Below are 23,971 nucleotides of genomic sequence, written 5' to 3' on the forward strand. Positions count from 1 at the left end.
TTTCATTTGTTCAATGAGCAAGGCTACTTTTTGTCTTATTGGAAAGGCATTTTAGTAAGATAGTTTTAGAAAACAGTAACCTAGTTTCTTGGGCTGCCACTGATATCTGGGCTTGTCTTTGGGGGTTGAGGTTCCTCTGAGTGGTCCAGTTGTGTGTGGCTCATGGCCTTATGCTAGGCACGAAAATGGCCAGTCATACCAACAAAGATTGGTGCCTCCAATAGTATTAAGAGACAGACAGAAGCATGCTTCATTCTGGTGTGCTTTTAAGCATAATAATATGTAATCATGGAAACATCTCCAACTCTTTGTCTGAATGGCTCCACCAGGTTCCATTTTATAACTAACATAATAGACAAAACTGTATTAGAAAAGATTTCTCAGTGCTAGTAGATGACAGTGAGGTTGATATGCTCATACATTGTTCATAAAAGTATAATTTGGTTTGTGCATTTGGAAAGTGCTCAAGAAATACAAAAACCATAAAAATGTAAGAATATTTTGGTCCAATAATTTTACTTCTACTAATTTTCATTGATAATGAAAATGAAGATTTTTCATTTCGTATGATATTAGTACTTCCTGATTAAAAATATTAAAAGCTATGCACAAGCTGTTTAATATAGCATTATTTTACATTAAAATCAAATAAATCACCCAACTATCTGTTGGTAGACTAATAACAAAGTTACATGGAAGAATATTATGCAGCTCCTATTATGAAAATCCATAAAACCTAGCCATTTGGAAAGTATAATTATATAAAGTTAAGTGAAAATGAAAATGCTGAGTTATAGATCTTTGTTATGCTTTGCAACTTTGTAAAGTATATATGCCCCTACAGCTAACACTAGGACTATGAAAGGGAAATAAATAGCTGATAAATTAGAGTGGTTTCTGAGCAAAATTTATGCCACCTTTCCTGGATGCTATATATTTTTCTAATTTATAATTTTTATAATTATTTATCATCTCTTCTAAAAAGATATTTTTCATAATTTGTAAAAATGGAGAAGAAAAAATGGTAAACATTTGAGAATGGTGGCCCTCAAATTCAGTTTCTGGATCACTTCTGATAGCGACAGCATGTGCTTCAAGGCGTCCTGCCCCTAACAGATGGGGCCAAGGCAAGGCCACAAGCAGAGGTCCCATAGTCTGCAGCCCAGCATTTTTTCTTTCCAGCTGGATGTACCAGCTCCACATCCAAGTCCCTTCTGTGCCCTCTGTGAACTGATCTAACCATTGGAACTGTGTCAGCTGTACTCTGTGTAAATGGATGAGGATAAGTGTCCAGATCTCAGACTGACACTGATTTTAGTATAAGAGATCCAAGGCAAGAAGACTAGGATGTTTTGGGGTTATGTTTAGAAAGTTCTTTCTAGTAGCAAAATGCATAGTTTTCTATTAGATGAAACGTTTGTACTCTGCTACGATTACACAACCCTGAAGGTTCAGTCATTATTCGGTTCAAAAGGAAATGAAACTTGACACTTTTTGGATGCGCTCTAAAGACTCTGACAGAGTATTGGCAACTGAAATGCTACCATTCTTGTTTACATGCATCTTCTTCATCAAAATCTCTCCTTTAAAAATAACTGCTCCAGCTGAGGTATGTTTTCTGGAGAAATTATGTCATGGAGCTAGCCTGCAGGGTCCTCCTGCCTAAAGGTGAGCTCCTCAGATCCAGGTACCTAGAAGTTATTATCCCTATTCAGTCAATGAGCTCCCATTAACTCATTCATTTTTTTCCCTTATTTATTTCCCTGATTTATTAAGCATATACTTTGTGCGTTCATGAAGCTAGCAAGTTAAAAAAATAGATAAGATAAATCATATAGCAGTAAGTCCTGGAAGAAGATGCTGGGGTCTAAGTAGTAAGGGAGTGAGCCAGGACAGTTTGTGCTGGGTGGGGGTTGGGGGTGGTATTGGGGAGAGAGAAGCTTCATAGAGAAACCATAAAATGCAAAGTCCCTGGCGCAGGAGTCAGTGTGTTTGAAGGATTTAAAAGATCTAATGTTTGAAGATGGAATCCAGAGGGCATGTTCAAAGAATAAGGCTTTCAGAGCTGTGCCCCTTTCCTAATTCCTTCCTCTCCAGCACATTTTTGTTTTGTTGTGGTGCTGGAGATTAAACCCAGGGCCTGGTGGGTGACAGGTGAGTGCTCTACCATTGAGCTCACCTCCAGCCCTCCTACCCTCTTTTCCACGGGGAGGAACACCAGGGTGGACTTTGGCCTCCATGTTAGGTGGATGACAAGGAGGGAGAGGGCCATGAGTAGTGTCTGTGGGGCATGAAGCAGAGAAGCACCTGGAAGAAATGGTCCTCGATTCCAAATCCCAGCAATGGGCAGAACATGTGCCATTTGGTGTTGGAACTCAGAAAAGAGACACCAGAAACTCCTCTGCAGCTTCTCATCGGACGGTCGCAGGCAAAGCCCGGAGCAGCGCTTGCTAGGCGCTCACTCTTCCTTTTGATCTATTTTCTTGTTTACAGCACGAAGCCAAGATCAAATCTCTGACAGACTACATGCAGAACATGGAACAGAAGAGGAGGCAGCTGGAGGAGTCCCAGGACTCGCTCAGCGAAGAGCTGGCCAAGCTCCGAGCCCAAGGTAAATATTTGACGACTTTGCAGGTGTCAAATGCTTGACTTCAATCAGACAGTCTCTCCTTGGCTGGAGTCATGGTGTTTAGTTTTGCTCAATTAGAGTGTTTCTAGTTCTACTGAAAACAATAGCATCACGAAAGAAAAAGAAAAAATGGGGAAACCTGTGGAAGTGTACCCCCACTCCAAATCTGCCTGTCTTCTATTCTTCCTCATTCTGCCCAGTTGCCCAATCCAGAATATTCTCTGCCTCCGCTGCTCTCAGCCCCTGACAGTCACCAAGGCCTGTCCCTTCAACTTGCCAGGTGTCCCCTCTGGCTCTGCTGATTTCTGTCTTCACTGCCACTGTCCAGGATAACTAAGGATTGTGGCTACCTCTGTCTACTAAGGGGCCCTATTCGTCAGTCTGAGATAGCCACTGTGCTGCATCCCCGGGATGATTTAAAATAAAATTTTGTCTTGTGCCTGAATCTGTGCATCTCACCCTTCCACAGTATTTGTTGCTCTTAATGTAAAAAGAAGAACTTGCACCATGGCTAACCTGGTGCTCTCTCGCCCTTGAATGAGCTCTTCCCTTGGACAGGTGTAGGAAGCACTTTGTAAACATGAATACATAGGAGAAATTCAAGGGTGGCTGCCTGAATGTATGCGTTGTATGATGTGAGACCAAACCCACATATTGCAGGTTGCAATGAAAATTATTAGTCTTTTTAGAAAGTGATTTGGATAATCTTAAATTTTTTATTAGTACATTATGATTACACATACTAGTGGAATTCACAGTTGTAACATTTCTTCATACCTTTTGATCCTCAAACCTTAAATATTCATTGTAGACTTTTGGATCAGAAAAGAAAGAAAGAAAAGGAAAGGGAAAAAAAAAAGAAAAAGAAGCCACCTAAATGTTTAACAGTTAAATAAACTCTAAAAGGACATTGTTTCCACACCGGAGATGAACTCCATGAGATGTGCCAGTGTTGATGATGCAATGGTAAAGGTCACTTGCACTGGGCACAGTGGTGCACACCTATAATCCCAGCGGCTGGGGGCAGGCAGAGACAGGAGGATGGTGAGTTCAAAGCCAGTGTCAGCAATTTAGTGAGGCCCTAAGCAACTCAGTGAGACCCTGTCTCTAAATAAAATACAAAATAGGACTGAGGGGATGTGGCTCAGTGGTTGAGGACCCCGAGTACAATCCCCGGTCCCCCTCCACCAAAAAAAAAAAATCAATTGCAAAATATTATCTGTGTTGTGGTTATAACTGTTTAAAACAAATGGATATGTGTGTGTTTCTAATAATTAATATTTAACAAAAATGGTTTTGTCAGGGTAGTAGAATTGGAGATGATTTTATCCCTTTTTATTTAAGTTGTGGTTGGGCAGTTATGTGCTCAGTAAATGTATTTTGTCTCAAATGCAAAGGCAGACTCATAAAAGAAAGAGGGCATCCCTACTCTGCTGTAACCTGGTAACATTTTCTTTATGTGGTAGTGAATGTGGTAGGAAGTAGAGTTGGCCACCAAAAACTGGACATGGAAAACATTTGTCCTCTTTATTCATGGTTTCTGCAGTAATGCCATTGAATAGAAGTGAGACCTGAACTAAAGTGCAAAAAACTAGAGAGAAATCATGCACTAGATGTCAGTGTCTTAAATAATTTTACCTTGGGCCCCCAGTACCCCCCTCCCCACTCCCCATTGCACCACGCCCTCAGGGCCCCATTGACCAGGAATACTGAGACTGGAGGGCCACACAACAGCCCCGCCCCCAGTGGGCCTCCTTATTAATCTTGGGAATATTATGTTATATTCCTACTTCCCTTATTCTCACCCTTCAGTTGTTTTTCTGCTCCAGATTCGTAGAAAATAAACAGTTTACCCAGGGGAGGTAAATGAGCTCTTTCTGGAATTCTACCAGTGGCATGAATCCAAACGCCACTTAACACTCACAGGGTGCTTTATAATCTGTAGAAAGCATTTATGTACATGACCTCAGGGGCTGTGTGCAGAGCCCAGGTGGGAACAAGCCTTCCAAGGTGTGAGGTGATTAGAGGCAGCTGCAATGGGGGCATCCTGCTTCCAGTTAGCACCCCCACCCCCACCCCATTGATGGCTGCTTTCTGCAGGGCTCTGATCCAGACACCCTGTGGGAGGGGTCAGCCTTGGCTCCAGCCAGGACTCCCTTATGGAGAGGTTATTTTCTTTTTGCCATGGTTGTAATTGGTGATATAATCTGATATTTTACTCTGTTGCCATTTTTCGTGCTTGTGTGTGTGTTTTAATTTTTTTATTTTTGGTGTGAGACCTACTTGTTAAATCTTAAATCATCATTTAAAATTCAAAACAGAAAAAATGCACGAAGTCAGTTTCCAGGATAAGGAAAAGGAACACCTGACGCGGCTGCAGGACGCTGAGGAGATGAAGGTGTGTATAGCTGTCCCTCTCACTAAGCCTGGTGAGCATTGGGTGCATTTGGACTGCGTTTTTTTGTTCTAGAAAAGTCTGTCCCCTTCACACCTGTGCACGGCAATTGTGTGTGTGTGTGTGTGGGGGGGACACTGCTGGACATTCAGAGCCATTCTCAGTGTGGGCTGGTGCAGGTACAAGATGACCCTGGGACTGCCCAGGACCTCAGGTCTGTAGAGGATGGTTATGTTGCAGTCCTGCCTTGGTCTCCCCCATTCCTGATGGAGAGAAGTCACTGCATGGGCACATTATTGTTGGGGTTCACTTCTGAAGAAGGGTTCACCTTTCCTTTAAGTGATAGAAAACCTCTCCCCTTAATCTTTGTAAAGAAACATTCCAGATTTGAATTTCCATCTTAAACATGCTGATCTTTATTGGACATATTTGAATCAGAAAAGGAAAACGTAAGAAAAATGACTAGGAAATAAGACTTTTGAGTAAATAAAATGAAATGTGAGAAGAAATAGAATGTAGGTTCATTTTGGGCAAATTCTGAGCCTCATCGAGCAAAAGCCCACACACAATTGAAGCAATGCCCAGAACGTGGCCCTGCTCCAGCCAACAGAATAAAATTATGCCTGATCTTCCTGAGCCCCTCTCCTGTTTTCAGAGGCTGTGGTGGAAAAGTCTCCCCCAAACATCACCATAAATCTGCAGTGGACAGTGTGTGTGTGTGTGTGGGGGAGGGGGCAGTGTCATTTTGATTTGACTGGTGAGGAAGTACAGCCCACACAGATTACCTAGCTTGTCTGAGGCCACTCAAGTAATAAGAGGTCAAGGCCTTTTGACTGACCTGGCTAGAGAAGCCATGTAACCCAGGTGAGCTGTAGAAGATCAAGGGAGAACTTTTTATTTATTTAATACTGGGGAGGAACCCAGGGGCACTTTATCACTGAGCTATCTCCCTGGCCTCCCCCTACTCCCTTTTTTTTTTTTTTTATTTTGAGACAGATTCTCCCTAAGTTGCTGAGGCTGACTTTGGACTTGCATCCCTCCTGCCTCAGCCTCCCCAGTCTTTGGGATTACAGGTGTGCTTCACTGCACCCAGCTGAGAATTTTCTCTTTAACCAGTGGATTAATTTGTTCCCAGGATCCACTTGGTTTGATTATAGATCCCTGGGCTTTGTTGTCCCAATATAGCAAGGTCAGGTCCTGAAGGCACAAGAGCCAGAAACACCCTTACTTTGGGGATCTAAGATCCGAGGGAGGTAGACGTGGTTCCAGGGCTTGTCACAGAGTGGGCTGAGTGCCAACAAGTGAATGACATATTTCTCCTGGCCTGGCTGCAGAAGGCGCTGGAGCAGCAGATGGAGAGCCACCGGGAAGCTCACCAGAAGCAGCTGTCCAGACTTCGAGATGAAATTGAGGAGAAGCAGAAGATCATTGACGAGATTCGGGAGTGAGTTAGGGCTTGTGGGCTGTGGGGGAGGGAGGGTGCCTTGCTCTGTCCTCTTGGGCCAATTGGGAAGGACATGGCTTTTAGCCAGGGGCTGGTCTCTCCTCGCCCGTGGGCTCTGTGCTCTGCCCTTGACACAGTGGCCTGGGCATGCTGCTTTGAGGTCTGTTCTCCCATCTGGAGCCGAGCTTCCTAGGGCTCTGGTGGGGCAGATGGTGGGCAGGCCAGTCTGCCCCTCCTATCACCACACCCCCAGGGATAGGACCACATTGTTGGCAACTCAGCTGGGCAGATGCATGCCCCAGGAAATGGGAAGACTCTCTGTATGGAAGTACCAGAACAACCCCCAACAAAAAACTCCAATAAAACTCAATAAAGCAACCCCAATACAAACTCATCCTGACCTAGGGGTTCTCATAGGTTAATAAGCTCTCCGAGAAGTCAGCACATGCTGCCTCCTCTGCCCAGCACATACCTGCCCTCTGTGCAGCTGCAGCTTCCTGGACCCATGCTGTTACGTGTCTGCTTGGCCAAGGTGCCCATGAGTTGTGGCACCGCCACCAGGATGACCTCATTGCTGTTTCACTGGGGACACCACCCCATGGCCAGCTGCACTCCTGCCTTGTCAGAGCCAATGGGGAGCCCCCTGCTCCATATGCCTTTCCATCTTCCTCCCTTACCTTCCCCTTCATCTGCAACACAGAAGTCACCCAGCCAGAAGGTGCCTTTGGGGTCCTGTCCTGAGGGCTCTTATTTGCAGAGTGGATCCTCTCCACAGTCTTTGAACAAACCCCTTTGCAGAAAAATGTTTTTGAATGCTCCAAATAAAAGCCATAGGGTTACAAAGAAAACAACTATATTATGTACAGTTCCATCCACTGCCCCACATCCCTCCCCCTTAAAGTTTCCCTCCCCATCCATTTTCTGTAGATAAAGAAAGGAGTTCTATATGGGAAGCAAGGTTAAATTATTTACTTAAGGTCACATTGCTAAATAGGAGTCAGACTGAAGTTAAGAGTTTAATTCTCCAGACTACTGATCCAAATCTCTTTTCAGCATCTGCGAGCTGCTTGTGCGGAGCATTTGCATGTTAGGAGAGGAGAATGATAACTGACACAGTCTAAATGACTCCAGCGCTCTGCACATGAGCCACCTAAGGGAAGCGCTCAGCAACCTCTCTCCCCTTCTCCTCTGGGCCACCCCCATGCTGTCACTCACGTTGTGCTTGTCTCATGTTCATTATTCTGATTAATCACCCTCAAAATGATCAGCTGGAAGAGGGGGCTCCAGAGAGGGAAGGAAGGCGAGAAGGAAGGAGGGAGGGTGAGTGAGTAGGTGGGGGCTTCCCGGGTTTTGCCTTGCAAATAGCCTCTGGGCTTTCCTTTATGTGGTGTCTAATCTGTTCCCCTAGTCGTCTGGGTCTGCCCATACAAAAGGCTTTATAAGCACTGGGCTGTGTAAAGGCTGACCCAATGCCCCCAACCAGATGGCAGATTTCCGTCTGCTGCAAAGCCTTGAGTCTCCACTCTTCATAATTCCTCTCTCTGAACCCCCCTCAAGGATGCCACAGACTCAGCCAGGCATTTGGACCTGGGTGATGTCTTCGGAGAGCTCGCTGGAGAGGAGGAAGGTCGAAATGTCCACCCGAGGCTGTCCATGTGTGCCTGCCCTCTGCAGTCGACCAAGCCACATTCGTCTAAGGGGGCTTTCTTTCTGTTTTAAAATATCAGCCATCTTCCAATGTCATTATTTTTTTCCCTGCAGCTCCTGCACACAAGCAAATTATAAATACATCCTCAAAGCCCTTGTCTCATGCTTTCTAGATGCTTCCCAGAAATTAGTTTTCACTTGGGTAGGGAGGAAGCTGTGAGGCAGTTCTCTGATCCCTCAAAATCCTCCCGAACCGCTGCCTCTGTGGCACAGAGCTAATGGGGTTGGAACAGAACCACAGTTTAGCCAGATGACTCAGAATTTCAGACTGACTTGTAATATATTGCTTTTTACCTCTCAATTTCAGTTTGAATCAGAAACTGCAACTGGAACAGGAGAAGCTCAGTTCTGATTATAACAAGCTGAAAATAGAGGACCAGGAGAGAGAAATGAAACTGGAAAAGCTCCTGTGAGTACCTTTCAAATACTTCCTGTTTGCCCTCATGCCTGGGAGGTCTTAACAACCCTGCCTCTGTGATTCAGATGCCCAGATACTCAGGTTAATTTAGAAACAGACTGGCTATTTGTGTGCTGTTGGTTTGTTTTCCTGATTTATCTGTAGATGCAAATAGCATCTGCCTAATTTCAATTCCCCTTTGGTGGTTTATGATTCCTTTTTTGTTGTTCAGGTTGCTCAATGATAAACGGGAACAAGCCAGAGAGGACCTCAAGGGCCTGGAGGAGACTGTGGTGAGTCAAGACCTTCCAAACTCATTTTTGTCTCAAAGACCAGGCTCATTTGTGATATGTTGAATTGTTTATTCTAAAATTTTATCTTATGTGCCTTTCTTGTATATCATTTTAGACTAAAGCATTCTGTGGAGAAGTAGTATTTATACAATTTATTCCCCAGCTCTTCAGAGAATTAATCAATCAATCATCAATCAATCAATAAATCCTTAGAGCTATAACCCTAAAGCCCCTGAATGAGAATTAAACTGAATTGCAAATCAATACCTGCAAGTTAATAGCCTCTACACTTTGTGATTTACTTCTCTTCAACTCTCAACAGATGTTTATTGAGCTCCTACTAAGTGCTGGCATTCTTATAGGTGCTCAGATATACCACATAGCTGAGTGTGGTGGCACATACCTGTAATCCCAGTCTTGGAAGACTGAGGCAGGAGGATTGCGAGTTTGAGGACAGCAAGACCCTCAGCAATTTAGTGATATTCTTTCTCAAAATAAAAATTAAAAAGGGCTAGAGATATAACTCAGTGGTAAAGCACCCTTAGGTTCAATCCCCAGTAACAAAAAGAAACAAAAAACAATGTAGATAAGATCCCTGCCCTCAGGAAGCTTGCCTTTAGCTGGAAGAGACACAAGAAACAAAGAAACAAATCATGTCCAGCACCCCCAGGGGAGGTTTCACTTGACACAATTTACCCTGGTGGACCACAGTCTGAAACACACTGCAGAGCCTGAGGAGTCAACATATTCACAAAACGTTCATTACAAGTATTATTGTAACTGTTCCATTTAGAAAGTGCAGAGGGTGGGGGTTAGAGGAGGCACCCTGAGAAGGGAGCTTTTGAGCAGATAAAGAAGTGAGCCATGTGGCGTGTCTGGGGGACAGCCTTCCAAGCAGAGGCAACAGCTTATGCCAAGGCCCGGAGGTGGCCCATGCCAGGCATGTGGAAGACCAGCAGGACCTGGTCATTGTGGCTGAGACTAAGTGAAGGCAAAGCAAAGAGGAAAAGGCCAGAGTGGGTGCAGGCCAGGGAGGGCCTTGAGACCTGTAGGGTTGTTGGTAGAGACAGGAGCGGCAGACCCCACTTCCCTTTAGGGGGTTTATGACTTGAAATCCCCATTGGTTTCCTCTGTCTTGCATCTGGTTTCCTCTGTGGGCTTCCTCTCCTCCGGCCAGCTTTTGCTGCTCTGCAGGCACCTCAGAGTGAGCGCTGGTCTTGCCCCACAGCCTGTGTTCCTACATCAGCTCCGTTTGCTGAAACACGCTAGGACTTGCTCAGGGCGCAGCAACAAAGGCTGTCCAGATGTGGTCCATGCTGCTCCCATTGCTTTGCCAGTGGACCTGGCTGGGACCAAGCCCACCCCACGACCTGGTGACCCCAAGCTGCGGGCTGACAGTAGCCCATATCTGGCTTTGCTCTGAGTCCTTGGTTGGAATTTGTTGTCCCTCAAAGCCAGGTGGAGGCATGGGGACGCAGCCATTTGGGAGGGAAGGGGGCTGTGGGCGCTGAAGGAAGCTGCGAAGTCTGCAGGGAGGGCGGCCGCAGGGAGGCTGAAACAGAGCCACCTCTACGTCTGCTTTACCAGAGAAGTGATGCCTGGAATTAAGGATAATTATAGAAATTCAGGAAAATATTGAGCTTTACAATTTTACTATATTCCCACTAGCCAGAGAGGGGGAATGCTTCAGGGTGCCTCTGCCTTCACCCGCACCAGCCCTCGCCCTCGCCCTCACCTTCATGCGGTGTCTCTTACCTCTTCTATCTCCCTCCCACCCACATCTTGCGCACGCACTTGTGTACACACGTCATGACACACTCACCTGTGTTCGGCACACACCATACTCCTGCAGTCACACCACACAAGTACTTCAGGTACTCACATGGCACACACACGTGCATTGGTGCATAAATGGCTACTCTTGCTCACTCACACGTGCCTCCTCACACTCACCCCAATCACACCAGGCTCATTCACACACCCGCAGTGCCAGCGTCCTCTCCTGCTCCCGTATTCCTGAGTGTGATGGAGATACTTAGCAAGTTCTCCTGCATTCTTTGATGTTGGGCTGTCTACACTGATGTGTCTCCCTCACTGGTCCCTCAGGTCCACTTGGTCCTATCCCCACACACCCACACCTCACACTCCTCTGGATGTACCTGCACACACACACTCTCACAGGCTGCTCCTGACTTGCACACATCCAGCCCACCAAGGGCATTTCCTCTGACACAATATGGTGGCTCCTCCACTTCTCCTTCACTAACCCCCTGCCTGACACACTCTAATTCCAAGGTTGGAATCCTGTGTCCTGTGCTGGCTTAGACCCGTGCTTTCCCTCAGCCATAGATGTTCCTCAGTGCCAGCCCTGCTGTCCTCGGCTACATGTGCCTTCTGGTGCAGGCCTGCTCTGTCTCCTTGGGTGTTTGGGAATAGGCAGGGATGAGCCTCCACCTAGGGGTTGGTCTGGAAAGCCCACTGCTGAGTACCACAGTGGCAAAGGCCAGCCTCAAAAGTAGGCTGGACCCTAGGAATGGACCCTCCCCACCACCACCTGCTGCATTGGCTGCTTTTGAGCACCCTCCCTCAAAAGTAGGCTGGACTCTAGGAATGGACCCTCCCCACCACCACCTGCCGCATTGGCTCCTGCTCTAGTCCCTCCCTGCCCTCTGTGATAGAAAGCTGAGCCATGAGCCTTCACATGGAGGGCAGGGCAGCAGCCTATGATGGGAAGAGATTGGAGGAAGTGAGTCTGGAAGTGGGGACATGATAATGAATGTGATGAGGAACAGCATTCGCTGCAGGAAGCCAAATGATAGTTGCCTAAGCACAGAGTGCGTGAATAGAACTATTTTAAATGTTTTAAAATGCTTCTCCCAAAGTGTTTAATGTTGAACCCACGTAAAAACAAGAGAAAGATGCCACACTCAGGATTCTATATTAAAATTTGGTACTTACATATTTTCTCATTTTCCTTTGGTAGAATGGTACTTCTTATGGAAAAATATTAACTGTGATTACATTTAAGTCTAATATAATCACCATTGAAGCAGAGGGACAGCTGGTAGGGTGGCTGCAGGCATTGAGGGGTCTTGGGGCTGAACCCCCTCTGGCAGCGGCGTGGGATAGCACATGTGCATGATGGGTAGCACTGTTCTGCACCCCTGCACCTGCACGGATAGAGGGGTGGCTCAGCCTTGGACAGGTACTGTGGCACATTATTCATAATAACAGATCCATTTGGCTTCCTGCAGAAAGTAATTTACCTCATCTGAGGTTGCAATTGACTTCAGGTGCTTCTTATTTCAACACAGAAGTGGAACTAGTAACTAAGACCTTAAGTTAACAGAAAACCTTTATTCCAAAAAGCTTAGTGTTTCCATAGCTTTGTGGCTTGCTTTATTCTTTTCTTTCTTTCTTTTTTTTTTTTTTGTGTGTGTGTGTTTGTATAAGCTGCATCCATTGACATTCTATGGTAAAGTAGGTCAATTTAGATGAATTGAAATGCTTATATTGAAAAGTTTCTCCCCTCCTTCCCTAAAAGGAAAACATTTTTCAAGGAACTAGCATATCTCTTGTAGTAAATGCATGAGAATTGAACAGAAAGAACTATTTCATCTTCTGATTTTGCTAGCAAAGATCACCAGGCTTGGTTCAGGTCCTCATTTCAGCAATGTTAATTCCCAAGGTTCATTTATAGAAAATAATCCAAAATGAAGGGAAAAAAAATGCCCCCAAGAAGTTTATTGTGGTGTGATTTGCAACAATAGCAAAAGAGAATTATAAAACCTAATGAAGAAGTGGGTCTTATGATATGAAATGACACATCAATAAATTCATTTTAATATTTATTGAGAACTTACTATGTGTGAGTAAATATTTTTAAGATTTCTGTAAGAACTGTCTCATTTAGTCTGGACACCAGGGTAATAAGGCAACCACTGTTCTTTCCCCATATTTTTTATTGGCTCATTATAGTTGTACATAACAGTGGGATTTGTTGATATGTATTTGCACATGCTCACAGTATCAAAATACAATTTGTTCAATATCATTTCCCAGTATTTCCCTTTCCCCTCTCCTTCCCCTACCCCGTCCCTGTCCCTTGCTGATCTTCCTTTGATTTTCATGAGATCCCAAATCCCAACAACTTTCTTTCCCTTTTTTCTCTCTAGCTTCTACATATGAAAGGAAACATTTGACCTTTAACCTTCTTAGTTTGACTTTTTTTTTTTTTTTTGCTTAACATAGTAGTCTCAACTGCTATCCATTTTCCTGCAGATGACATAATTTTATTTTTCTTTATGGTTGAATAGAACTTTGTTGTGTAAAAATACCAGATTTTCTTTATCCATTCATCCACTGGTGGACACCTAGCTGGGTAGTTTGGCTATTGTGAATTGTGCTCCCATAAACATGGGTATGCATGGATCACTATAGTTTGATGACTTTAATTTTTTAGGATAAATACTGAGGAGTGGTATAGCTGGCTCATGTGGTGGTTCCATGACTAGTCTTTTGAGGAATCTCTATACAGTTTTCCATAGTGGTTGTACTAATTTACCATCCCACCAACAGTGTAAAAATGTTTTGTTTCTTTTTCTCCACATCCTCTCCAAAATTTATTATTGGTATTCTTGATGATTCCCATTCTGATTGGAGTGAGATGAAATCTCAGTACTGTTTTGCTTTGCATTTCCCTAATTGCTAATGATGAACATTTTGTTGGCCATTTGTATTTTTACTTTTGAGAAGTATCTGTTTAGGTCATTTGCCTATTTTTTAATTGGGTTATGTGGTCTTTTGGTGTTGTTATTTTTTTGAGCTCTTTATGTATTCTGGATATTCATCCTCTGCCAGAAGAGTAGCTAGCAAAGATTTTCTCGCATTCTGTAGGCTCTCTATGTCTTGTTTCCTTTGCTGTGCAGAAGCTTTTTAATTTGAGACCATCCCTTTTATTGACTCTTGGCATTATTTCCTGAGTTGTAAGTCCTATTGAGAAGCTGTTGCTTGAGCCTCTATGTTGGAGTGGGAAACCTCATGTTACAAATAAGAAAACCAAGGCACAGAGAGTCTAGATAACTTTCCTAGGGTCACACAGGTGGAAAGTCCCAGAGCTGCCTCACCCATGAGCTCATTGATATAAACCAAACACACACGTGAACTTGGGCCAGAGAGGATGCAGAGACATGGAAAATACCAGTCAGTTGGGGTGAGGAAAATTGGGACTTTTAATTTAAACTTGTTGGTATTATATATAATGTTTACATGATAAATAAAAAGAAAACAAAAGGAAAAGGGAATCCATTTTGATGCAACGCAGCCAACTGGGAATTTTTGTGAGCAAATTTTAAATTTTTGTGGTTGAGAAACAAATGGTTCCACCGAGAAGGGAGCAAAGGAGCAGGTTTATATTCTAGTGTATGGTTTGTCGCCTGGACTCCCAGCTTCTGCACCATCAGGGGTTCCTGATGCCAACCTGGGTCAAGGATACAGTGTGGTGTGGTATGGTGGACAAGTCCTCAGAGGTACAGTAGCATGGACGGGCTCAAAAGACAGGTTGGAGACAGGTGGGGGTGTAGTGCAAGAGTGTGGGTGAAGTACTACAAAGAAAAAAAAATGTTGGCAATGTTTGTGTTTATTGACCTGGTGCAAATGTGTCATAAATTGAATGTGTCCCTTCACTGAAGTGGCATTTTAAAATTTTTCTCTTCTAGTCTAGAGAACTGCAGACTCTTCATAATCTCCGTAAGCTCTTCGTCCAGGATCTGACCACCCGAGTGAAAAAAGTGAGTTCTATTTTTTTCCTGAATGGTTCTGAGAAGAAAATAAAAGACGGCCAGGAAGAATCATTTTCAGTTGAAATATCACTTGCTTAAATTGGGGCTGGTTGTGCTTAAAAATTAATTACTTCATTCCAGAGAATGTTATTAAAAGAATGCGCTAGAGGCAAAAATTACTTGGGAACATTTTCCCATCTGATTTTTCCTTCTTACTAAAAGGAAATCATCATGCTTTCCCTGGCCTTCATTTCAAATGAACATATATTTATTTGGCTCCTGCTGCATGAAGGCCACTGTGCTTGGTGCAGGAAAATCCAGAGTGGGCTTGGCGTCCAACAGCATTGCCTTGCAGCCCGGAGATGGTGAGAGCCTCCTGCTTGGATATCACTAGGCTTTTGGGGACTAGGTCAAAGTTTGCGACTATCTTATTTACATTCCCCAGCAATCATATAATTGGTGCTTAGTACTCCTGTTTTGCAGATGTGGAAATAGGCTCAGATGTTAAATAACTTGCCCAAGATTGTACCCTTGGGAAAAGCAGCATTAGGTTAGGATCCAGATCTGCGGGCTCTCTGCACCTGAGTTTCTTTGATCTCATGCTGCAAACTGATCTTGGGGAAATTCCATATTGATGACTCCCCAGGGAAGCTTGCAGAAGTTTAATGAGGAATATGAGGTGAAGACAGCCAGGGGTCATTTTCAACATATTTAGAAGGAGGCAATGAGGAGTATTGGACCATAGCAGAGGCATGGCAGGATTGAAAGACAGTATTTGCGGCTGTGGCTCTTAGCAAGTATTAAGGAATGAGAGACAGAGAGAGAGAGAGAGAGAGAGAGAGAGAGAGAGAGAGAGAGAGAGAGTGTGTGTGTGTGTGTGTGTGTAACTATGTATGCATGTTTGTGCATACATATTTGTCTATGTGAAGGATCAAAGGGAAAGAGGTCCAATATAGTAAAATGAGGAGGCAGGTAATGGAACCAGGTCTGAGAGGGACAGAATTAACAACATGGATGCATATACTAGGCCTGGTAAGGAAAAGGGACTCATCTTCCTAGAGGGAGGTGTGGAGAATCAGGCTAGAAGCATTTGCAGAGAACTCTGTGACACAGTGGAAAGAACTGGAACCCCATGATTTGGATCCTCAGTTAATGTGGGAGCTCCGTTCTTGGTGGAGGAGGAGGAAAGAGAATGGGGAGTCCAAGAGGATTAGAAGGGTCAGTCAGCTGTAGAGAGCATTTGCTAGGGATAGATAAACAGGTTGCTGAGCAGTGGTGTGAGTGTCCAGCTGAGGGGCAGAGCATGGGTGGCATACTGCCTGATAGCATAGTTGAAGTGAGTTTAGAATCTTGGAAATGCAAATACAGACAGAAGGAGAGAGTGATGGGAGTTTCAAGGCTTGAGTGGCAGTCATCAAGTAGGTAGAGGGGTGTACCATGATTATCATCAACAAAATACGTATGCCCATGGAACCTGGGCCAGGTAGGAGAGTGAGGCCAGTGCAGAGGTGATAGACTAGAGATGGGGCAGGCACCTGCCCAGAGCTGAGGACAAGGACTGAAAAGACAACAGTCTTGGAAGTCTGTTGCAAGCTCTGACCATAGGAGGCTCTGTCCAGAGGGAGGGTTAAGAGCTTGAGATCCGACTTCCCTGACTTCATGATGAAACTCTCTAGGAATAGCCTATGGTCAAGCCTCCAGTTTTCAATGTGTGATCCTCTGGCCAGCAGTGTCAGCAGCACCTGGGAACTTGTTTAACTACACAAATTCTTAGACCCCATCCCAGATCCACAGAATCAGAGACTGGAGGCAGGGCCCAGCAGTCTGTTTTAACTAAGCCTCTTCCTAGGATTCTGATGCAGGCTCAATGTGAGAAGCCCTGTGATAGCCTGAAGAGATGGTCATAAAGCCATTACCCTTAGAAAAAGGACAGTGATGTCATTTATAATCACATGAAGCAGACACGCTCTATGATTTTGAAGGCTAGAATGTGTCTGCACACGCATCTCCCATTTCATCTGTGCTACTCTGTTTGCCAGGAGGGCGATGTTTTTGCCAATTTCAAGATCTAATAAATTTCAAGGATTTACCCAGCACCTAGATGCTGTGACTAAGTTTGAGACTGACTCACTGAGGAATTGCGTAGCGTTGGAAGCTGAAAGGACAGGCAGAGGCCATTGGGACTTCCTAGTGGGCATAGACGTTTGCTTATAAGCTTGGTGACTTAACCCATCCTGTGGTTGAAGCAAATTTGAGCCTTGGATTTATGCCTTCACACTAGTTCTTAATAAGTTTTGGAACATTTTTCTTTTGAAAAGAAAAATCTCTATTTCCCTACCTGAAGGGAGAGATATAGTTCCTTAAAAAAAAAAAAATCACCTGCAACTTTTGAAAGCAGACCTGAAGGGCACCCCCCGGCCCCCACCTTCTAAAGAACAGCTCCTTCTCAGATCAGTCACGTTTGGTGTAAATCAAGGATATTAATTGGGAAGTTTGTTCAGTCAAAACTTTTAGAGCTTCTCTTTATATTTGCTTTCAGACTACTCTCAGTGGGATTGGGGTTTCTTCCTTTTAAGAAGGTTTAAAATGCATGATGCACATTATATTGGGGTGGAGGGTGGGTGGTGTGACAGGCCACCTCGCTGACTGCTCGGTGTTGACACAGAGTGTAGAGCTGGACAGTGACGATGGAGGGGGCAGTGCTGCTCAGAAGCAGAAAATTTCCTTCTTGGAGAACAACCTGGAGCAGCTCACCAAGGTGCACAAGCAGGTAGGAGAGTTCCACTAGCTCCCTCTGCTTCCCTCGCTTTTTTGAAAGCAGTCTGACCAGGTTGGCCACCGCATCATCAGAGAAGGCTCTGATGTTGAAGATAAAAGGAGGAGGAGCCCACTGGAAGGTCCTTAAGAATCCTTTAGTCTTTGATGGGTTTGGCGGCCTGGGGAGGCCAGAGGATCACTTGAGCCCAGGAGTTCCAGATGAGCTGGGTACCATCAGGAGCCTCTGTCTTAAAAAAAAAAAAGAAGAAGAAGAAGAAATCCAAAATCCTTTAGTTCTCAGTGACTTTCTTTATATATGAAAGACTTAATTTGATTGAGACCAGAATAGAGAATTGAGGTGGGGTGCCCTAAGGTTTGAGAAGTTGGGTGTTCAGAGTCCTGTTTCTTCATCCCCCTTCCACTACAACCTTGGATGCCACCTGACCTTGGAGTCTCTCATAATGCCTCTGAGGCACCTCTGTGGCCCCAAAGGCCCCAAGGAATGTCAAGTGGATCCACTGAGCTGGTTCAGGGCTCTTATTTTTATGGCTCTGTTTCCCTGTTCCTGGTGATCTTGGGTGCCTTCTCAGATCCTTGCTGTGGCCTGGAATTTGTCCCAAGTGACAGTGATAACCAAATCCAAACACTAATGATTTAGGCAGGTCGTTTGTCTCTGATCCTTTGTTTCTAAAAGCTGGCATGTCCACGACTGTTTTCCCTCCTTAGGATTTGGGATGTGATGGAAATTGTCCCACTGTTTGGGGCACATGGCTGAGCGATGTTATTTCTGATTTGTTGGGTCTTTTTCAACAAAACCTGGTGATGACAGATCAATGTGGTGAAAGTCATTCAAGCAAATTGCTGATGAGAAATATAGAAGCAGAAACCACCAGGCAACTTGAAATAGGATTCTCTTCGACTCATTATTTTATTCATGAATTCAATGAATATTGATTAAAAACCCACTGCCAGGCAGTGGAGCTGGTGCTGGGATAAACAAAGTTGGTTAGACCCAGCTGTAGCTCCCTTTGATTAAGCACTATGTGACTTCTAAAACCTTTCTCCATTCACCTGGATTCCAGTGATGGCCATATTGAGTAGTTTTCTTGTTAAATCTGGTGGTCAAAGGACTTAACCAAGTTAGATGGCTGCAAATAATAGGGCTGTTACCCCCACTCTTCACCCGGTCTAGCCTGTTGCTTCTTAATTGTGGGTCTTAGGTAAGAAGAAAAGAGCAAAACCCTCCTGATTCCTGTTATTCTCTGGATCTACTGAAAAGCTGGGTCCAAACTGGGTGCCAGTGGATCCTGTTGTGAAGGAGGTCCTCAGAGCGCTCTAGAACATGCATGTGTTTTGCTAAGTGCTTTTGAATGCACTAAATTTCTCAGCTTTTTCCTGCTAATATACTAGTAGTAAAATTTTTCATACTATTCCCTACCCTCGCAAACATACACTCAAGTAAAAGAGGAAGTAAATCTTGCCTAATATTTAGAGTTCCTATGGCTGGAAATGGCTTTTAATTCCCCAACCCCCACTACCGCGCCCAAATTCCTTGCAGCCCATGAATCATATTTAACAAAGTAGAATCCCAGGGCATGAGATTTTTCTTTTCCTTTGCTGCTGGCTAAGTTTATGGTCATTTGGACCATGAAAGCCTACCTAGCAGGGTGGTGGTTTCAGCCGCCAGGGCTTTTCTACCTTCTGGTCTTTCTGATTGTCCTGCCAGAGAGCAACAAAATCCCCCTGGTAACTTGTCCCCTCTCCTCCTTCCTTGCAGCTGGTCCGGGACAACGCAGACCTGCGCTGTGAGCTGCCCAAGCTGGAGAAGCGGCTGCGCGCCACCGCGGAGCGTGTCAAGGCCCTGGAGAGCGCGCTGAAAGAGGCCAAGGAGAACGCCATGCGGGACCGCAAGCGCTACCAGCAGGAGGTGGATCGCATCAAGGAGGCAGTGAGAGCCAAGAACATGGCCAGGAGAGCGCACTCGGCGCAGATTGGTGAGTGCGCGCCGAAAAGTACCCCGGTGATTGGGAGCAACCGAGGACATCTCTTCCAGGACCCTGCTGATCTGAAAGGCTGTGATGGAGCTTGCAGGACTTGGCCCTCACAGCACCCCAAGTTCATCCCTGTAGAGTGGGAATGTCGGAGCCGCTCCCCAAGTCTGAGCTATTCCCGCACTTGCTGTGGTATTCAGAACTTCCCAGCTGGATCAGAAGCCAGTCTGTGCTATAGGCAAAGGTCTTTGTTTTTAAACAGAGGAATGCTGTTAGGAATTTTGGAATTATATGAATATTTCTCAGAAAGGCCTGAAGGCCCCTTGTGTTCTACAGGCAGAACCAGGAAGGATCCTGTATGTGGCAGGAAGCCTTAGGGAATGCTGCCTACTTGCAAGCACAGGTTTGGAAATAACCCGGAAAGAGCCAGATTGGCACCAGTGAGCAGGGTGTGTTTAGGATCCTGCAGGGGGCCCTTTAAGACCTATATGGATTTGGGCACGTTGCCCCAGCAGGAAAGGAGGGTGTAGTCTCTGAGTCATAATTGCCAGGTTAAAGCCATAGGAATAAAAGGGATTTAGGGATATTCTCTAAAGAAGGGATTTTTCTTTTTAAAAAATTGGAACAGTTCTCCTACCGTGTAAGGTGATGTCCCATTAGATATTGCTGGGCAGATACATTGTGAACGAGCAATTTCTTGTTTCTAGTTTTAAAATACCTTTGATTGGTGATTTGTTGCATTTGTTGGATTTCATACCCTTTGATAATCTACTGAAAACTATGACTCCTTTCCCCAGATAACACATCACAGATGGAATTCTGCTTCCAGTTTCAGGGCTGTGCATATCCCTGTGAAATCCCTGGGGGAACCTATGGCGCTACCTTGATAAAAGTGAAAGTCCTTTGTTTCTAATTTTTGTCTCAATTTATTCAATTATTTTTTATTTAAAAATAAGCTAATTGATATGTAAATTCTCTGTCTCCTGAATGATTGTCCTGGATTGGCTAACTGTACTGCTGGGGGAGCCAATTTCCCCTTTTCAGAAAGGTGGTGGATGAGCATTGTAATGTTGATGAGCATTTTGACTTTTGTCCCCTGTGACCCTAGGTATCTGGGTCATAGATACACAGAAAGAACTAAGTGTCTGTTCTCTCTCTCTCTTTTTTTTTCTGTTCCTTGGATATAGCTAAGCCCATCCGCCCTGGACACTACCCAGCATCATCTCCAACAGCCGTCCATGCTATCCGAGGGGGAGGAGGCGGCTCTTCAAACTCCACTCACTACCAGAAATAAATAAAGTGAGTCCTGCTGTCTGGGGTGGTTTCTCTTTAGAGCAGCCCTGGGGCATATTTGGGAGCACAGCCATCTTGCTTTCCCAGAGCCCCAGGCCTACCATCTCAGCCACATGCAAATGGACATTTAATAGGGAAGAGTTCCACTCTGCTGCAGGATAGGCCCTGGGGTTCCAGGTGAGCAAAGGCCTGGGCCTAACCTCTCCTCCGTCTAGAGCCCTGGGGTCTTCTAGTGAGCCAGCTGGGGCAGGTGACTCTGAGCCAGGCCTGGCTTAATCACTTCCATGGACAGGTGAGGTGTGGTAAGACTCACCTGAGCTGCCTTTTATCCCTGGGACTCCCCTCTGCAGAAGAGCATCCACAAGGACCTTACCTGTTTGTCAACTGCATTTACCCAGAGCAGACTGAAGTGGGAGGTGACTTTGAGTCTCAGGCCTTGAATATGAAGGAAGAGCCACATAATATTCATCCTTTAAACCTGTCTGACCTCAAGCAGGGTTTTCTAAGAATTTTACTAATTCAATAAGTTATTTGTTGAGTGAATAAACTGGTAAATTTAACTCTACAAAATGTTTAATAATAGGCACATCAAAGTTATTTATATACAAATGACTGAGGAAAACATAAATAATACATATCACAAAGAGAAAAAGGGAGGAAGGCTACAAACTGATAATAAAAATCTGTTTTCATCAAAAGTCAATATTTCCATAATAAAAATCAATAACCCCTTAGGAAAACAGACAAAGGACATAAGAATAAAGGGAACAGAACTAGAAGTACAAGTGGCTTTTAAACTTATGAAAAGATGCTCAACGTCTATCAAAATAAGAAAAATGGAAATCAGAGCTACACTAAACTAAGAAAAGAGAGAGGTGGCTTTAAGTCTCAGGAACTGAATTGAAAGAGCCAGATGATATTCATTCTTTTATAATTACTATCTGACCTCACGTGAGGTTGTTAAGAATTGTGCACACTATCGATGTCCAGCTCTTGTAGCCAGATGCTTTCTCTCAGTGTCACAGAGCAAACGTGCTGGGGAGGGCAGCGTGGTTGAGGGGGCTGGAGTTGGACAGGGGGCCCTGACTTCTCTAGTGGCACATCTTCCACTTCCTTCAAGTAACTTAACCTGAGTCTGTTTTCTCACCTGGAATGGGAAGAATCTTTTACCTGGATGGTTGGCAATAATAAGAGGCTTAAATGAGGTCCTTCTTGGAAGCTATATGGCACATAAAAGTGCTCAATAAAAATGTCTGTTGCTAGTGTAGATGAGCAGTGCAGAACTTGGTGCACAATAATTGGTTGATAAATGTTGGTTTATATTCTCCTTTATTAGAAATAAGAAAATCCAAAGTGTTTTTCCTGTTCTCACAACCACTCCACACGGTTGCTACCAGGCTTTCCAGCATACACCAACTGGGCATCCTTTAATTCAATACAGTTCTGGCACCAACTCCCTGGAGATAGCATGGAACCCCATAGGTTAAGGGCTCAGTTCCACAAGACTGCCCGCCCCCCCCCCCCCCCCCCCGCTGCAGTTGCCAATGGCAAGCTCTAGGTTGTAACCTATACTTTTGGTCAACTGGCTATAAATTGGGGTTCCTACCTCTTCTCAGGTTTAGTTAATTTGCTAGAGCAGCTCACAGAACTTACAGAAACATTTTACTTACATCTGCCCATTTGTTTTAAAAGGTATTAGAAAAGTTACAGATGGTTGAAATGCACTGGGTAAGGCTGAGGTGTGTGTGGAACTCTCATGCCTTCAACAAATGCACCACCCCCAGGTTCCCTGTGTGGTCAGCAACCCAGAAGAGCCCCAAACCCTTTGGGTTTTTACGGAGGCTTCATGACATGGGCATGATTGATGAAATCATTGGCCACTGGTGGACAACTCCATCTGCAGTCCCTCCTCCTTGAGGACTGCAAGTTCCATCTTCCTTGGTTCATGGGTGGTTTTCCTGGCAACCAGTCCCCATCCTGAGATTATCTAGGAGAAGCCCCCACCCAGCCATCAGTTATGTGATTAGCATACAAATTTCACTGATTGATTAAGCCATTCCAAGGGTGTTAGGAGTTTAAGAACCAGGGACCTACAGGAAATATTTTTTATTAGTTTCATAGTCTTCAATTCATATAATTGTTACAAAATAGATTTTGTATCTCTCTAGTAATATATTATAACCATTGAGTAGGGAAGGCCCATGTCTAACTGAGCATGTATTTGGTGCTGTGAGCAGATATGAAAACCTATAAAAGTAATATTTATCTAAAAGCTATGAGGAACAGCATCCATTTTTAAAGAAATAACTGGGAATTTGTCAGTAGAGGTTAAAAAAGTTCTTAACCAATGGAATGGGGAATTGTAACTAGAAGTGAAGAAATGCTAAATAATTTACAAAATAATTAGAAATATGGAATTCTGTGCCTAGATGAGATCAAAACCTTTGTGAGATTGCCTTTCCTGATCTTTGGGATATCTTTCCCTGGCAGAAAGTGACCTTGACTGACTGCTGGCTCTTCTAGTCCTGCTGGAGCCAGAGTGTTATATTCTTACTTGGGTGGCATCTGGAGATCTTTGGGATTCCCTCTGCTTCATCTCAGGGTTTAAGGGACATAGTCAGAACAAGGTTTCAGAGCCACTGGAGATGCCAACGTGCAAAAAGTCAAAGAATCCATGGTCATGCTGGCATTGGTCTCATCTGGTTTCAATCCGGGGGAGCTGTCCCATTGGGACGGTTATTTTCCAAGCCTCAGATCTGGACTTAGGACAGTATAGTGCAGCAAGCTAAATCCATGCGATTTATAACTGGCTGGACCAGTTGTGGCCTTGGTGTGTAACACCCGTGTTTCAATTAGGCAAGTTGCTGGCTTCTTTCAGCCTCAGTTTCCTTGTCTGGGATCGGGCATCTAGAACATTTTCTGTGTTTGGTTTAACAGTGGAGGAGATGTAGAAGACTTTGTCCTTATTCAGTGGTATACTTGCTTGGGGGACAGAAAAGAAACCAGGTAGTTCAAATGGTTGTAAGTGCTCTGAAGATAATAAGAACAGATTAATGGAATAGAGATGGGGGATACTATTTTAGAAGAAGAGGTTGAGAATTGAATGGGGAAAAATGGCAGCTATGCAATAACCTGGGGGAAAGTGGTATGAATGGTTGGAACCATCCAGGTGAGAATCAATGAACTGTGTTTTGGAGTGATAGGGAGGTTGGTAGGGCTGGAGCCAGTGATCCTGGGAGACTATCCTAATTAGAGCTGTTGGGAAGGGATTGGGTCCCAATGAAT

General features: G+C 44.5%; 1 protein-coding gene across 1 annotated transcript in view; it reads left to right on the top strand.

Annotated features, from left to right (window-relative positions):
* Positions 1 to 23,971, top strand: part of KIF5C (kinesin family member 5C) — a 154,018-nt gene that overhangs the window by 121,978 nt on the left and 8,069 nt on the right. Inside the window, exons 17-25 of the mRNA XM_081262362.1 lie at positions 2,494 to 2,611; positions 4,951 to 5,027; positions 6,359 to 6,468; positions 8,483 to 8,584; positions 8,805 to 8,865; positions 14,583 to 14,654; positions 17,311 to 17,415; positions 19,180 to 19,396; positions 20,581 to 20,692. Of these exons, the coding sequence (XP_081118488.1) occupies positions 2,494 to 2,611; positions 4,951 to 5,027; positions 6,359 to 6,468; positions 8,483 to 8,584; positions 8,805 to 8,865; positions 14,583 to 14,654; positions 17,311 to 17,415; positions 19,180 to 19,396; positions 20,581 to 20,687 (969 nt within the window). The 3' untranslated portion in view covers positions 20,688 to 20,692. The remainder of the gene's footprint in view (positions 1 to 2,493; positions 2,612 to 4,950; positions 5,028 to 6,358; positions 6,469 to 8,482; positions 8,585 to 8,804; positions 8,866 to 14,582; positions 14,655 to 17,310; positions 17,416 to 19,179; positions 19,397 to 20,580; positions 20,693 to 23,971) is intronic.

This window comes from Spermophilus citellus (assembly GCF_964194105.1).
Source record: "Spermophilus citellus genome assembly, chromosome: 11".
NCBI classification, from domain to species: domain Eukaryota; kingdom Metazoa; phylum Chordata; class Mammalia; order Rodentia; family Sciuridae; genus Spermophilus; species Spermophilus citellus.